Source organism: Manacus candei, unplaced genomic scaffold (genome assembly GCF_025592945.1).
Source record: "Manacus candei isolate 608988 ecotype Guabito, Panama unplaced genomic scaffold, ASM2559294v1 h1tg000042l, whole genome shotgun sequence".
Lineage (NCBI taxonomy): Eukaryota > Metazoa > Chordata > Aves > Passeriformes > Pipridae > Manacus > Manacus candei.
This window is the reverse complement of record NW_026138090.1, coordinates 6,877,459-6,892,157: the sequence shown is the minus strand read 5'-3', so window position 1 is coordinate 6,892,157 and position 14,699 is coordinate 6,877,459. Positions and strand designations below refer to the sequence as shown.

At 34.6% G+C, this 14,699-nt stretch overlaps 1 protein-coding gene across 7 annotated transcripts in view; it reads right to left on the bottom strand.

Annotated features, from left to right (window-relative positions):
• PCLO (piccolo presynaptic cytomatrix protein) overlaps window positions 1-14,699 on the bottom strand; it is a 351,079-nt gene that overhangs the window by 53,919 nt on the left and 282,461 nt on the right. For all 7 annotated transcript variants that reach the window (XM_051795271.1, XM_051795275.1, XM_051795277.1 and 4 more), the window contains 2 exons: window positions 5,224-5,365; window positions 1,884-1,951 (listed from right to left, as the gene is read on the bottom strand). In XM_051795271.1, the coding sequence (XP_051651231.1) occupies window positions 1,884-1,951; window positions 5,224-5,365 (210 nt within the window). The remainder of the gene's footprint in view (window positions 1-1,883; window positions 1,952-5,223; window positions 5,366-14,699) is intronic.

Below are 14,699 nucleotides of genomic sequence, written 5' to 3'. Positions count from 1 at the left end.
CTTGAGTTCCTCTAAATTCTGAACTGCTTCCCCTCAAGATAATTATGTTTACATGCTGAAACTGAAATGCTCTTGAATTGTTTTCCAGCTTTTAGTTGAATTTATCCTTTGAGATTGATCTCTCCTGTCTTAGTCAACTAGAAATCAGACACCAAAAAACAGGCTGCATGCACCAGCTTCTCTCAATGTTGAGAAACAGCACTTAGCAAGAACTACTTATGTTATCATACTTGGAGTTGCAGTGCTTAGAGTACTCAAGATAGGAGAGGTGAATTGCATCATAAGTGAAAATTAGGGAATTGCAGCTCTTGAGTTATTCGCAGATTTTGAAGACAAGCAGAAACATAACTGTGACTGGAAAAGTAATTTTAGTGACCAAATGCTACATACACATCTTTCAGAATGTTTAAAAAGATGGGGGTTGTTTTTGTTTGTTTGTTTGATTGATTTGGGGGTTATTTAATGATACAAATAAGAAATGAAAATATTTTGTGTTCGTAGGCTCTGAAATTTAGATCCAAGACCTTACCAAAGGGGTAACTTATGATAAACAAAAAGATGAAAAGGTATTTTTTTTTTACAATTATCATTCAATATAAAATTTATCATGACAAAGTAAAAATGGAATATTTTTGATTTCCTGTTTTCACTTCACAGTTTCTCTCTTTAAAAATAGATTGATTTTCAAATACTTAAAAAAACTATTGAGAAATTGAAGTTTGAGAAGCAGATTAATTTTGATTTTTACATGATGAGTATTATGAATGGAAACATTTAGTAGAATGCATATACACAGTTAAGAATTCTTGCTTTGGAAAAGACAGTTTTACAGTTCTACCTTCAATTATTAATTTAATTTCTTCAACTCTGTGGAATATTAGACTGCTTTTATGGCAAATGTAGCAACAGTAATTATTTCCCCATGTATACAGATTGTAGAAACCTGAAAAATTTGATTTTTTTAATGATTGAATTTAAGATCAATTTACCAATTTAAGATCAATTTACCAATGAATTTCAATTTATTAATTAATACCTCAAAGCTGCATTGAAATGCATTTAAAAGTCTTAACAATAAAATGAAGGTCATGATAATTAAATTTTATATTTGAGGTCAACAGAAATATACACTTGAAAAAATATACCTTATATACAAGGGAAAATGTAATTTTCCTTACAAGTCCTTCAGAAAAAAACACTCAATTTTCATGTGGTTGTCCATTATTACACATGAAAGACATAATCACATTGCTCATGAAGCTTTGAAAGTCATTCTGTCAGGCTCTTTCCAGCTCCAATATTACAGTGTCTCCTTCTTTGTCACTGCCACATTCATACCAAAAAAATCACTCAGGATTTCACAATCCAATAAGAGTTTCATTATAATGCTTCTGCATTAAGTGCAGCAGTCAAGCCTGCTGTTCAACCAATATTTTTGTTTAAACTTAATGTTTTATGAAAACACTAATAATAATAATAATTGTGTTATTAAGTAAACATTCTGAAATGTTATAAAAATAGAGTCTGACAGCCATTGGGTATTTTCTTTGAATTCAATGAGCATTGAGTCAGCTCCATACTCTGTATTTTTTATTTGAACACCGTGAAAAGCAATAGACATCAAAAGACAGACATTATTCATTGTAATCTAACTACTGAATTACTTAAAAAAACAGGTAAGACACTGTTCTCATTTAAACTGAAGACTCATTACATTGATGCTATGTGTAACGAGCCCTTAGAATAAATGAAGGTTAGGATCTTAATCCACAATACAAAGAGAACATAGACTAATTTTTCATAGCATAACAAGTAAAAGACAAACACATATCAGTTCTACAAATATGGGATATCACTGTAGTGCTGTTTGTATTTCTTTTTACCTTCTGAATCGGATAATCCTACTCCCGACTGCTTTACTGGTTCTTGTCCGTTCTGGCTCATCTTCCCTCTGTTAAAAGATATGGTGGTTGTTGTCAATAAGACTATAAAGAGATGAGAGCTAAGGAAATGGTACACCCAAGCCAATGAGGTTTGGTTCTTTACAAAAAGACAAACATCACAGGTATTTCTAAAAAAAAAAGGAAAAAAAGTCTGTATATATAATTACAAGAAAATAAAATGGTAGATTTTTTTTTTGTTGTTGTTATTTGGATCAATCACTTACGAATATTTTTTTTTTTCTCCTTAGAAGGCAACTACAATACCATTACTTTAAAGGTAAGGCATACTTGTGGTCATTGTCTTCTTTTAATGATTGTTTAATTTACGGTTTAGATTTAGCATAAGAAAGAGTTCTGTTCTGAAGACTTATATTAATCTTAAAGTGAATGGAACAAATCATGCTCTGGAGGTCCCTATTTTCCTGCACTGTGTGTACAAAGAACCTGTGTTACACTCTTGATGCCTATTTTTGGGCAACGAAAGTTAGACAAAACATAAGCTATCGAAATATACTTGTTGCAAGCTCTAAGGTATGATTACAATCTCTCTCAAAGATGTCTGCTACTATCAGACATTTGTGCTTCTGGTTTCCTTTCTCCCTTAAGACTCTGAAATGATGTGATAGAGAATATAAGGCATTATCTTCAGACGCATGTGATTCCTTTGGGGTTAAAGGGTCAGCACTGGTCTTTGCTAACAATGAGCCAGCTTCAGGTCTCAGCAATGGAAGCTGTCCAAACTCAGAGTGAACTAAAAATTGGTATAAAATTACATTTTTTAAAGTGATTTTTATATTCAGTTTTAACTGAAAGATATTATTTTCTTCTTCTGCAGGTAATGCTTCATAAATCATATCACAGATATGATACAAAATTATTTGTCCCAAGGGTTATACTCCTTATACTTTACTCTGTTGCTTTTCACCTTTGCATTCAAAATGAATATAATTTTATAGACATTGCACTGCTATAAAGACCATAGAGAATCTGGTCTTTATCAGAGAAGATAACATGTAACTTTCAGAAATATTACAAATGAATAATAAAGGAGTATTTAAAAAAAATTCCAAAGTAGAAAGACTTTACAAGATATATTCAGCTTTGTGTAACTGTATGTAATTTCCCTTGATAGTTATAGCTACTTAATATTGGCAAGTATACTAATTAGTCACCTCATCAAACAATTCCCATGCTGTCAATATTTAATTATTTTATTTTGCTTCAAGACTAATTGTTCCTATGTCTAAAAGCATTTGGACTAAAGTAAAGAGTTTAAAACTTAGCATATCCAACGCATTTTCTATTGATAAATCAAAAACTTAGTTTAAGCAGGAAGACAATAACCAAAGAAGTTTTTAAATACCAAGATACTTAAAAGCATTTAGCCTGCTTAACACTTCACATCCAAACTGTGAGCTGTGTTCTTGTGGATATGCTGAATTAGTGTACAAGGTCAGAGTCCCTGAAGTTATTATCAAGCCAGTGTGAATGCAAATGTTAACTAGAATATCAATCATACATATATGCAGGTAAATAAGAATTTTTATACAGAATTCAAAATAGAAACAGTTATCTGCACTAAACATTCTTTCCAGGAATAATCTAACAGTAAACAGTAATTTTGTTATTCATTTTCATTACATTGCTGTAAAGCCCTGGATTACATTGCTGTAAAGCCCTGGAGACTAACATGAAAAACAAAGCGTGTCTTGTCTGTATAAATTTCCTGTGTAACTGTTAAAGTTTCTGTCTAATATCAGCATAAAAATAATTTACTTTGCAATGTCATAATAAAGAAAAAAATAGTCCAATCTTAACAGAAAATAAGAGGCCTGGATATATTTTGTTTAATTCATGAGAACAAATTGCTATAAGAGAAATGCTGAAGCTGTGGAGACTTACTCCTGTTTTTCAGTAGAAGTGGGGCTGATTTCAGGCTTAAGAGAGCAGTGAATCTGTCAGCCAAATACCAAGTAACTGTAGGTACTCTCACATTATTAGGAAATACACAGTAAATGATACTATTTGGACTCAAATGCAGCATATGTGAACTAAAAATTTCTATTGAGAGCTCCATCTTGTGTTTCTGTGAACAAAGATTTTATGCGTCTTGGCTTTTCTCACTCGGAATGAAGGCACAATATTTTTCTTTTGTTGTCAAAGTTGATTAAAAACATCTTTTTTGCCACTGGGAAGTACAACTCTTTTTTACCTAAAAGAATGTGAGGGAAAAGTTCAAGGAGAATCAAGAAACTAGTATCCTACAACCTGAGCTCACATCATCCTCTTAAATTCTGAAGACGAGATTGAAATATTAGATTTATCTCTATTTTTCCTTTGGCTACTAACAAGCTGTAGACAAACACTATTGGGCTTTATTTTAGAAAATGATAAATTCTCAGATACATCACAGTTCTGGAGAAGGATTTGTACTTCATTCAAGTTTTTCTAGGAAGCCTCTATCTTTTATGACTAATAGTTCAGGACTTCAAGGGAAAAGCAAAAAACTTGTGGTCCAGAGAAAAACATTGAACAGCTATTGCAGACAGTGAATGAGCAATTACTACCAACTAATACTTTGAAAACAGTCAATCTATAATTTTTTTCAGACCAGAATTAAAGGTTTATCAGGAAAAGTTACTTTGTCCTATAAAGTAAAATAAATGAAATTGCCAAATGAAGGCACATGCTGACAGAGTAGAGGGGAAAAAATCCTGGCAAACCTTTTATCTGTGGAGTGCTTAACTGGGTAAAATGTTTTGAAAACTAAATAATTTTATAGGATCATTACACTTGATAGTAGCTTGATAATTCCTAGAGGGACTCTGTACCAAAAAGCTCTTTTGCAAACAACAACTGAAAATTCTACTCAAGCTCCTAAAAACTTTGAAAAATTAGGAGTATATCCACAATATAGATTCCATTTGCATTAATAACACTTCTCTATAGGAGAAAAATCTGAAAACTTAAACTAAGCATTCTCAGGCCTAGAAAAATTGTGCTACTAAAACATGAGCCAAGGGCAACACTACGTACTTTCATCAAAGGCTTAGACTAACACCTTTCCTTTGTGACAGGAGAAAAAAATCATGAGGTTGAGGCAGAGGTTTGGTTGGTTATTAACAACTCAGTGCTCAACAAAGCAGAATTCTCCCCAGTTAGCTGCTATTCTACTGCATCACCCAAGTCTGCAGAGGAAACTATGCAAGAAGATGACTGGTAAGTGAAAGGACTATAAATTGTGCATGGAGGATAGAGTATATTAAATGAAAAGCCTTACATTCTCGGGATGGGAAATAGATTATTCTCTCCTGTGGCACTGCTGCTGCCTTCGCTATCCATGCTGTATCCACTGCCAAAACTGCTGGCTGATGAGCCAGTGGAGACAGAACTTTCTGCAGGTCGGTGATTAGTAGACCTTGCTGTACAGGGCAGGAACAGTGGGTTACTACAAAACTTGTGAGACATCAGTACCACTGACATTAAGAAAAAGCGTAGTTTATCAAAATCACATGCTTCAAACAGTTTCACTTTCATATTTTACATTCAAGTATTGCTTTATCATCTTTTGCAGATAATGTTCATTTCCACATAGAATAAGGTGTTCTAAACCAAATAGTATACCACCACATTTTTTGTCCAGTCATTTTAATTGCTCAAATCAACAGCCTGAAGGGAAAAAAAAAATGGGATAGATTGATTAACACTGCTTTTTTGACTAAAGTTACAGAAAATCAGTTATTCATCTGAAATCTTTCTTATGATAGTCTTGTAAAAATGAAAGTCCCAGTGGGCCTTCCTCACATTCCTCGTGAAATGTTCTTCGCATTTGGTGATTTTGAGGAGAGGAGTCTGAAAGGATATATAAGTACACAATCTATAGTCACAGAGACTGTATGAAGGTCTCTATCCCTCTACAGACATAACACAGCTACTGCATTATATTTCTCAACTGCTCCTACCCATCTGGATCTCACTACGTGCCTAGAATTTTAATGCACATATTTTGACAGGAGATGCCTTAATCTAATTTAAGACCATTTCATGTTAGTATAGCATATGTTAGATTTACTTCAGATTGCCTTATTTTGTGTTTTGGATATTACTGCACTACGTGAACAAATCTTCCAGTATTTGGCATTTAGCAAGTTGAGAAATATAAACAAAAAAGGACACAGTGACATTGCACAAAATAATTAATTCAGGAACAATAGAGTAGCTATTCTCATATTGAATAACACAATTGTCTGGGAATATTAATGCAGATTTTTTTATTTTTTTGTTAAATGTGTTTTATCACATCTACTACTGTAATGTTTCATCTATTTTAACTGACTGAGCATATATACTGAAGATAGAAAACACTTTTTTTGTAACATTATTTTTCTATGAAGAATTAAGGATATTTTATGTTATTTTGGTGAACTGTAAACTCTTATACAAGACTTAAAAGATATTCTTCTTTAAACAAGAAATTACTCAAGTATCTAACCTGAAATTTAATAAGAGCCAGAGCCCCAACAGTGTCTTGCTTCAAACTGGCAACCAATATTATTTACGCCTGACTGACTGAATAATACTTTTGGTGAAGACTTCTACATTCTGCCTGATGTGGGACCGGGGAGCTGTGTGTAACTCCTCAAATGTAATATAGAAACAGGTGAGTAATTGGAATTAGATGCAATGAATGAAGCAATTCTTATATCACCAATCCTTGGGCCAAACTTCAAGACAGAACTCTTATTCTGCACAGTGATTCTTCACTGCTAAACTAACCTGTCATGTAACATTTTTATCTTTTAAACTCTATTAGTCTCCTTTGTTTCAGTGTTGCCTACAGCCACAAGAGGAATCTGTCTGCATTGTTTTCAGATAAAATTATTCCTTAGCTCTCTTTCATGATTTTATACATCGATCATAGGCTGCCTTCTTGGAAGTTAATAAAAATTAATAAATTTTTAAATCATCTGTTATTAACAGATACTCTCAGTATCTGGCCTGGAGAGAAAGGTACCTATGCTTTTTCCAGCAGAGACAGCCAGCTCAGTGTGCAGGGAATGCTCTATCACTTCCAGCTGGTGGTGAATTCCTAGGATGATGGTGACATGTCAGCAAACTGCTGTTGGGAAAGGTTGGGCAAGAGCAAGATTTCAAGGACAGAGGTCAACTTCTCCATTACAGAACATTATTGCCAGCTGCCCTATAGTCAACATCCTGAATTGGTGCTCTCTCATGCCTGTCCCAAACTAATTCATAACATCAATTCTCACAGTGTTTGTGTGACCTGTATGACTCCAGATGTATGTTGTTTAGGATTCTGAGGGTTTCTTTAGGTTACATTGTTTTGGTTTGGCTTTGTTTGGGTTTTTGTTTGTTTGAGGTTTCCTGTGGTTTGTTTGGTTGGTTGGTTTTGGCTTTTGTTTTGTTTTTGTTTCTTTCCATGGTATGACAAATGCTTCACAGGTGAGAACAACTGGGAGATCAACACATCTGCAAAACCCATGGAAGCCAAAACACTATTGTGCCAGCACAAAAAAGCACCTTCACTCTTTTCTTAGGCATGAATTTGCTTAGTGTAGCATGTATATCTCCATCATAACATATGTGGCTTGAAAGGATGTTTCGTATCTCAGCTATTTTTATTGACTTTGCTGTAAAAGCTAGTGCCTGAAGTAATTTCTTGTATCTTTACTGGCGGATTTCTAAAACTAGCAAGAACCTAGTATTTAGTTCAAGCCAGAATAGCTTGAATTAAGCCCTTATAAATGGTTTAGAAGTTTTCCTTCATCTATTTGTAATCAATACATAGCTCTTTTGGAACAGCTGTATCCTAATGACATATTCAATATAGTGTATTTTTAGTTTCTATATTGTTTTCTCTAATTCACAAAATTTTCCATATTGATGTTTTTTCCATAAGATCTCTTGATGAACGGTTATAATGAATCTAGATTTAGTTTCATGACTGGATTTTGAAATTTCTAAACTTTAACGTTTTTTTTCCCCACCTGTCTGCTCTATGAGAGTAATGAACTACAGTGCCAGTTTGTGACAAGACACGAAATCCACAAATAGATTTACAGCTCATTTCATGACAAATCGAGAATCTTGATAGAGAGAACTTACCATAACTTGTGAGACACCCACATTTTCTGTATGTCTGTATTTTTACAGATATGTCTAGACCTCTAAACTTCTGCTGATTATATAGGAAGCTTCAAAGTTCTGAAGATGTGGCAATGCCTGCTGCCAGGCAATATTTTGCCTGGGAGTAAGAATAACCATGGTTATATTTGTACTCTAAGCTGAAAGATAGAACTGGCTCCATGTTCATATGTTCAAATGACTAGTCTGTACATTCACTTGCAGTCTTGCACTTTCTCTTTGAACGTTGTCTTAGAAATTTTAACAAGAAACTCAGAGTTCACTGCGGAACTCATCTAGTCTTACTAGTCTATGTAAGGTCTGTGAGGCCCTGGAAGTGTCAGAATAATTTCCACTTTGCTTGGTCAACTCGGTTCATATCCATATATAGACAAATAACAATCGCATTATATTTAGTTTCAATTCTATTTTTAATTACAAGATTATGGCAGGTTAATTCTCAGCTACAGAGCTTCTGCTTACAGTTGCCTGTGCTGGAAAATGCCTTAGCCCTCAGGTTTTGACCTCAAAGTTCTGTCAGGAGGTGCTTTGGTCTGTGGAAGTTGAACAGCTTCATATGGATTTACTCAGGTTCAAAGATCAGACATTCTCTTCTGGTATCACAGAGGCACCTGATGCTACAAGGTGTAGTCTTGCTTTACTGAAATCTAAAATGTTTATCTGAAAAGGAACTTGGGCAGAGGCAATTGCCATAATTTGAATATTAAGTATCAAGAGTACGGAAAAGCTATGTTTCACTGCTTTCTTGCCCTGTGGTTTTCAAATTTTTTCCTGGAACTTATTAAAAAAATAACAACACAAAAAAAGCCAAACAACTTTTAGAAACTCTCCAAAAGCTTAGAAAACTTTTAAAATAGTTCTCATATGCAAGGTCTTGCTGTCAATTACATATGATGCTGAAATCTTTCCATTTTTAGAGAAAAGACTGTTCAGGCCTCAGCAAATGGAAGAGACTAGGCTTAACTGAAAACCATCTCCCATCTTCATTTGGCCTCTCTCTGGGAGAGGCCAAATCCTTTCTCCAATCCTTTCTCCATAAACTTTTTATGTAGTTTATCAAGTGCTTAGTACTTTTTGAGGAATGTAACCTCAATTACGTCTGGGTTGACCAGCCATTGAATTACAAAGAATAGAAATAGGAAATCAAAGTTTAAAACTTTAATATGAGCTACTTCCTCTGAAATAATGCACAAAATTTCCTATTATACAAAGCTATAGTTGTAGTTTGATTTCATTTTCATCTACTAATCCTATTTTAGCTGGTAGTTCCCTACTTGGATTGGGTGTTGATGATTACACACGTCATATTTAATAGCTACCGAAGTGATGTTAAACCTACCTCTGAGTGATATTGTTTTACTGCCTGTACAGGCTCTGGCATGAGCAAAAATCATTCTAGTGAATAGTGCATAAATGAATTGGAAGACTTCTCCACTGCTCAGAGCAATTATTTCAGATTCTAAGAAAGTGGATCATAATGTTATCCCTGGTGTAGGATCAGGGTTTCCCAAGAAAAAAGATATAATAGTTAGACAGATGCCTTTTGTATTCTGTGTTGTTTGCAGGAAGAAGAATAATAGACTTTTCCTTCAACAGAATGATACTTGACCATGTATTCCCCTACGACTTCTTAGAAAAGAGTTGCTGATTCAAGAAAATGGAGGCTAGTACTGACCTTACCTTTTAGCTCCTTAATTTTATTTCTATTTTTAAAAAATTATTGTTAGTAGTAGTATGATATTAGTTGAATGCATCTATGGCAAAAATATGCTCTTGCTTATGCTTTGGCTTATGGACCCAGCTTAAAACTCAACTTTTATAGCCAAGGAAAACATGTAAGTAATGACTTAGTATAAAGAAAATATCATATTAAAATCAATAAGAAAGGGAAGAATGGAAGACATATGATCTCATTTAATCTTTCAGAAAAGTCTGCTTTTACAACAGAGAAGATGGTTTTTTAAAACCTAAGGAAGATAGATCATTCACACGAGACCTATAGCCATGAACTCTCAAATCAGTCAGCAGCAAAATGGAAACAATCCAGCACTGTCACCACTCCAACCATTATTCTACAGTGAATGGACTTCTCTTTTTAAAGATTTCAATTTGAAAAATGGGACTATATAGTTCTGTAGTTCCTATGAGAAAAGAAGAACAGACTCAACCAGCACGTTCTCCTGGGGAATTAACTGTAGATGTTCCCTTTTTTCTGGTAACTGTCTAGAAGCACAATTACACTGTCAAAATGAATTGGGAAAGAAAATTCTATTTGTGAATCAAACAGAAGGAGGGGAAAATGCCTTCAAGTATTCAGGATTAAGTTTTCAGAATTTGCCTCTAACTACTTGAAAAAAAATTGCTTGTTATAACTGGCAGTCTCATGGGAAACTCTGGGTGACAAAGAAACCTGATAGCATCATACTGAGTATTATCAAAGAGATGCAAGCCCCTGGGAGCAGGGGAAAGCACCAATCTGCTATGGGTAATTTTCTGCTGACCAGCAGACTGGGCATCTCATACACAGTGTCTTTTGGCAGAACTTTGGCTACTCTTTCAGTCACCTTGTGCTTCAAGTGCTCCAATCTCAAAGTGCCCCGAATGCCAGTTTACCTGTTTTTTATGAAGGGTTTGCTAGCACTAAAAGCAGGGGCTCTCTAGATTGCTCTGTAAGGTGCAACTGCTTGTTGCATCTGTTGTCAACTGGCAACAGAATGTGGATGCACAAACAACTAGTGATCAAACACATACACTTCAGGTCAGTTCAGATAGTTTCTTTTCCTAATGCTCCCTCATACTGAACAGGACTTTAAGCCATGGGCTCATCCTCATTTAACCACACACTGAGCAGTGACATTCTGTGAAATTTCAACACAACCCTTTACAGAGAAATTTACCGTTTGAGTTGAGTAGCAGAAATACAGCACTCTTCTGAAACTGTGGTGAAGTAATTTCTTTACTCAGCAAAGCAATTCTGATTAAATAATTCTCCAGGAACTCTGTAAGGTTAGTCCACCATTGAATAGACTTCTGAAATAAGTGTTATAAAATGAAGAATCTGAGCAATTTTTCTGAAATTACATGTCAGTTTAAAATGGTGGAAGAGTAAACAGCAGGAATAGCCAAAGCAAAATGGGCCAGCTATTAGACTGAAACAAGGCTTGAAAGACAGCCTCAGATTATTGGTATCTGCAGAGAGTGGGGACAAACTGTTCTTGTGTTGATAATGATTCTTGGAAATGGATTATTTGTAGCAATATGAAGACCTATTTAACTTGGAAATTAAGAGATTAGTGAAACTAGTCATTAAACAGTTTTGGGCAGTAAATTATTTAAGTGTGAAGGAAATATCCTAAAATAATGTAGGAAATTAAAACATGGCATTGCCTATTAAATGTGTGAAAATGGATATAGACCAAAAAGGACCCCAAATGAACAGGTATTTTAGATCACAATAATATCCACTTCAAAAGATTTATAGAACCTAGCAATCAATTTCCTTTCACTCCATTGTTGCTAAAGCCAGGAAATAGTGATAAGGATAATTCAGGTCAATTTTAATTTCTTGCAGCTAAGCGTCTAGAAACTACACAGTGCTAGCTCAGACCTGTATCATGGGTTCTACAGTGCTAGCAATATCTTGATGCATACATCACATCACATTTCTGTGTACCTTTAACCTGTTATGCTGACATTTAAGTGAACTTTTGTCGAAGTTGTTGGCCCAAGGTAGTTATAAGCAAGTGTGCTACATTTGGACCTAAAGAGTTTTAAACTAGCATTCTTTGAGGTGTTTAAACTGATATGTTCAACTGGGTACAATTCTGAAAATGCTGATACAGTTTGGCTAATGTAGATTATCTAATAGTATCAACTCTGAGAGTAGATGTCCCCCTTATCAATGAAACCACTTGACATACAGCTGTTTGGAAATAGTTTCCTCTTAGGTATCACAGAAAAGCTTTTGTGTCATGATTGAAGATGTGTAATGTAAAAGATGAAATGTTTTCTATGAGATGGTGTGGTGGTGTGCTCCTCCCCTTCTCCTTCCCCCACCCCCCATTCTCAGGGAGATAAATAAATAATACTGGGTACATGGGTTAGAAGAAGTTTTAAGAAAATGTTGTGATTTTAAATTCCCAGAGGTTTGAGCTTGAAAAAAACATACTTATTATTGAAAAACAGACAGAAATTGCTGTAGAATTACTATGTTTGTATTACCTTAAATGGTAATTTAACAGGTATGTTTGTATCTTTAACTGAAACACATGGCAATTTCTCTAGATCTTTAACATTTGCTACCTAATTCAGATCAAGGGCATAGCAGAGTTTTTCTCTTGGCAGGTTGCTTGCTTGTTTGGTTGGGTTAAGGTGAGCCAAATAAAAGAGGAGTGCATATGGTATCCATCACCATATGATATTCAAGCAACAGCATATTGACTTGTAGCTTCTCTTTCATGAGTGCCTGTTTGAAAGGATAGAAAAATGCATAGGGCTACAATGATGTTCAGGCTTAAATTCACTTACTGAGCTATTTAGTCTTTAAATATTAATTTATTCTTTTCTAAAGATCCTAGGAAGAATTAAAATAAATTTCTAGAAATTCTCTTCTTTGGTCATAAAATAATGTTGGTTTTGTTAACCATTGTATATTCTAATGTTAACCATTGTTCCTTTTGGGGCAAAACTGGCACCTTTTTCTCTTCCAATAATGGCAAAGCCATCAAATTTTACTCTTTAAGCTACATCCATGTAGATACCACAGATCCTTATAAAACTGTACAGTTGGACTGATTTACACTGTCTCTAAAACTGACTCATCTGGTGGATAAACTCTAATACACAGATTTATGATGAAAGGAATGTGCTTAATTTTATGTGAATATGTAATTGGCAATGATTCATATTTTGCAGAAAACCTAAATCAAATTAAATGAAACCTAGGCACTGCTCTCTTCCTCTGACTTGGGTCCCTTGCAACTTCTGGCTTCAAAGAGTTGGCTCTGAAATATTTTTGTTCCTCTCTGAGGGATGTGATGGGAATGTGTAATATGCAATTGGTTTCTCTGCAGATCACACTCTTATCTCCCACAGGCAACAAGAAAATTATACTTCAGAGTTTATTTTTAATTGAATGCTCTCATTGAATATTGGATTTTACAATGGTTCTGAACAAAACCCAATTTTTTTTGTTGCATCTTCACCTTAATTTTAAAACAGACTGATTAAAATACACTTTTTTACTGTTTAAAATGAATACAGAAACAGTTCAGTTCAATATACTTAAACTGATGAAAGTCCTTTGCATTCACAAAATACGCTAAGTATACCACAGGTGCTGGTTTTGCTTATGATTTCTTTTTTGCTTCTCAACAGACACACAATTAATAACTGACAAAATACATCCAATAGAAAGTGTCCTGGGAGTCAGAAGTAGAGAAAGGTTTCTCCAAGACATTCTGAGAATGACTGAGGGTTCTTGTTTTGTTTGTTTGCTTGTTTTCAGGAGCCAATTCAATTCAAAAGGAAAAAAAAGGAAGCTATTGAGAGACCAAGTTAAAAGAAGAAACTCTTTCTGAGCATTCTCCTAGCTGGAGAAGGACAGATGACCACTCACAGCATAGAATCATTTCCATCACCCTCATGTACTTGGGCTGAAAAAACCCAAAGAGTTGTTCTAAAAGATGCTGTTCTTTTATAAATGCATAGTAAAATAGCTGTGGAAAAAATAATAACAATTTTGTGGATTATCTGTAATAGTTTCCTTAGTAAAGGGCTTTGAGACATAGTGACAAAAATTACTGACTTTCCAAGGTGACTGTTCCAGTCAATAAAACCAGTTCCTAATGGGTTCTTTTCCAGGTGTCAGTAAAGTAGACTGTAAGGGAGGTGGGTACCACAACCATGCATCATCCCTTTCAGAATGGATTTGCAAGGTGATGATGGCCTAATATTCATTGTTCACAATAGTCTCAATTTTTAGAATTTTTGAAATGCAGGGGAAACCTCTCCTTCCTTCATCATCTCTTCATCCCACAAAGAACTCCATAAACTGGAAGCTGGTTTGAGTATCTTTGGTGCTTTTTCCATTCAAGGTCTTAGACTCTTCTCATTTTACTTTTCATACTCCACAAAACTGCAGTGAAATCGTCTTGCTTTTTATTCCTGCCGGAACTCATGAGAGTCATTAACCTCAAAATGGTAACTGCTGGCCCATCTCATATGAATAAATTTGGACAAACTAATTTTGGTACAATAAGAAGGAGCCAAAACTTCTCACAGGTTTGAAACCAGACTTGTAAACATTGTGTAGCTGACCATGCATTGTGCATAAATGTTACAAGTAAAAAGACAAAAGTACCACATCTCTTCATAGTAATTCTAACCTCCCTTATATACTAATTATATTAATGTGAACTCTTATTCCCATAATTCTCTACAATATTTCTAATATGTAATGTAATGACTTGTTGCCTTCAGGGTATATAGTTTGAAGTATCATTCCCTCTTCCTCTCCTACAACCTTCTCAGACAGCTTGTATTGTTCACAGTGTGCAATGGTGTGACAGAAAAACCTTCAATGAATCTTGA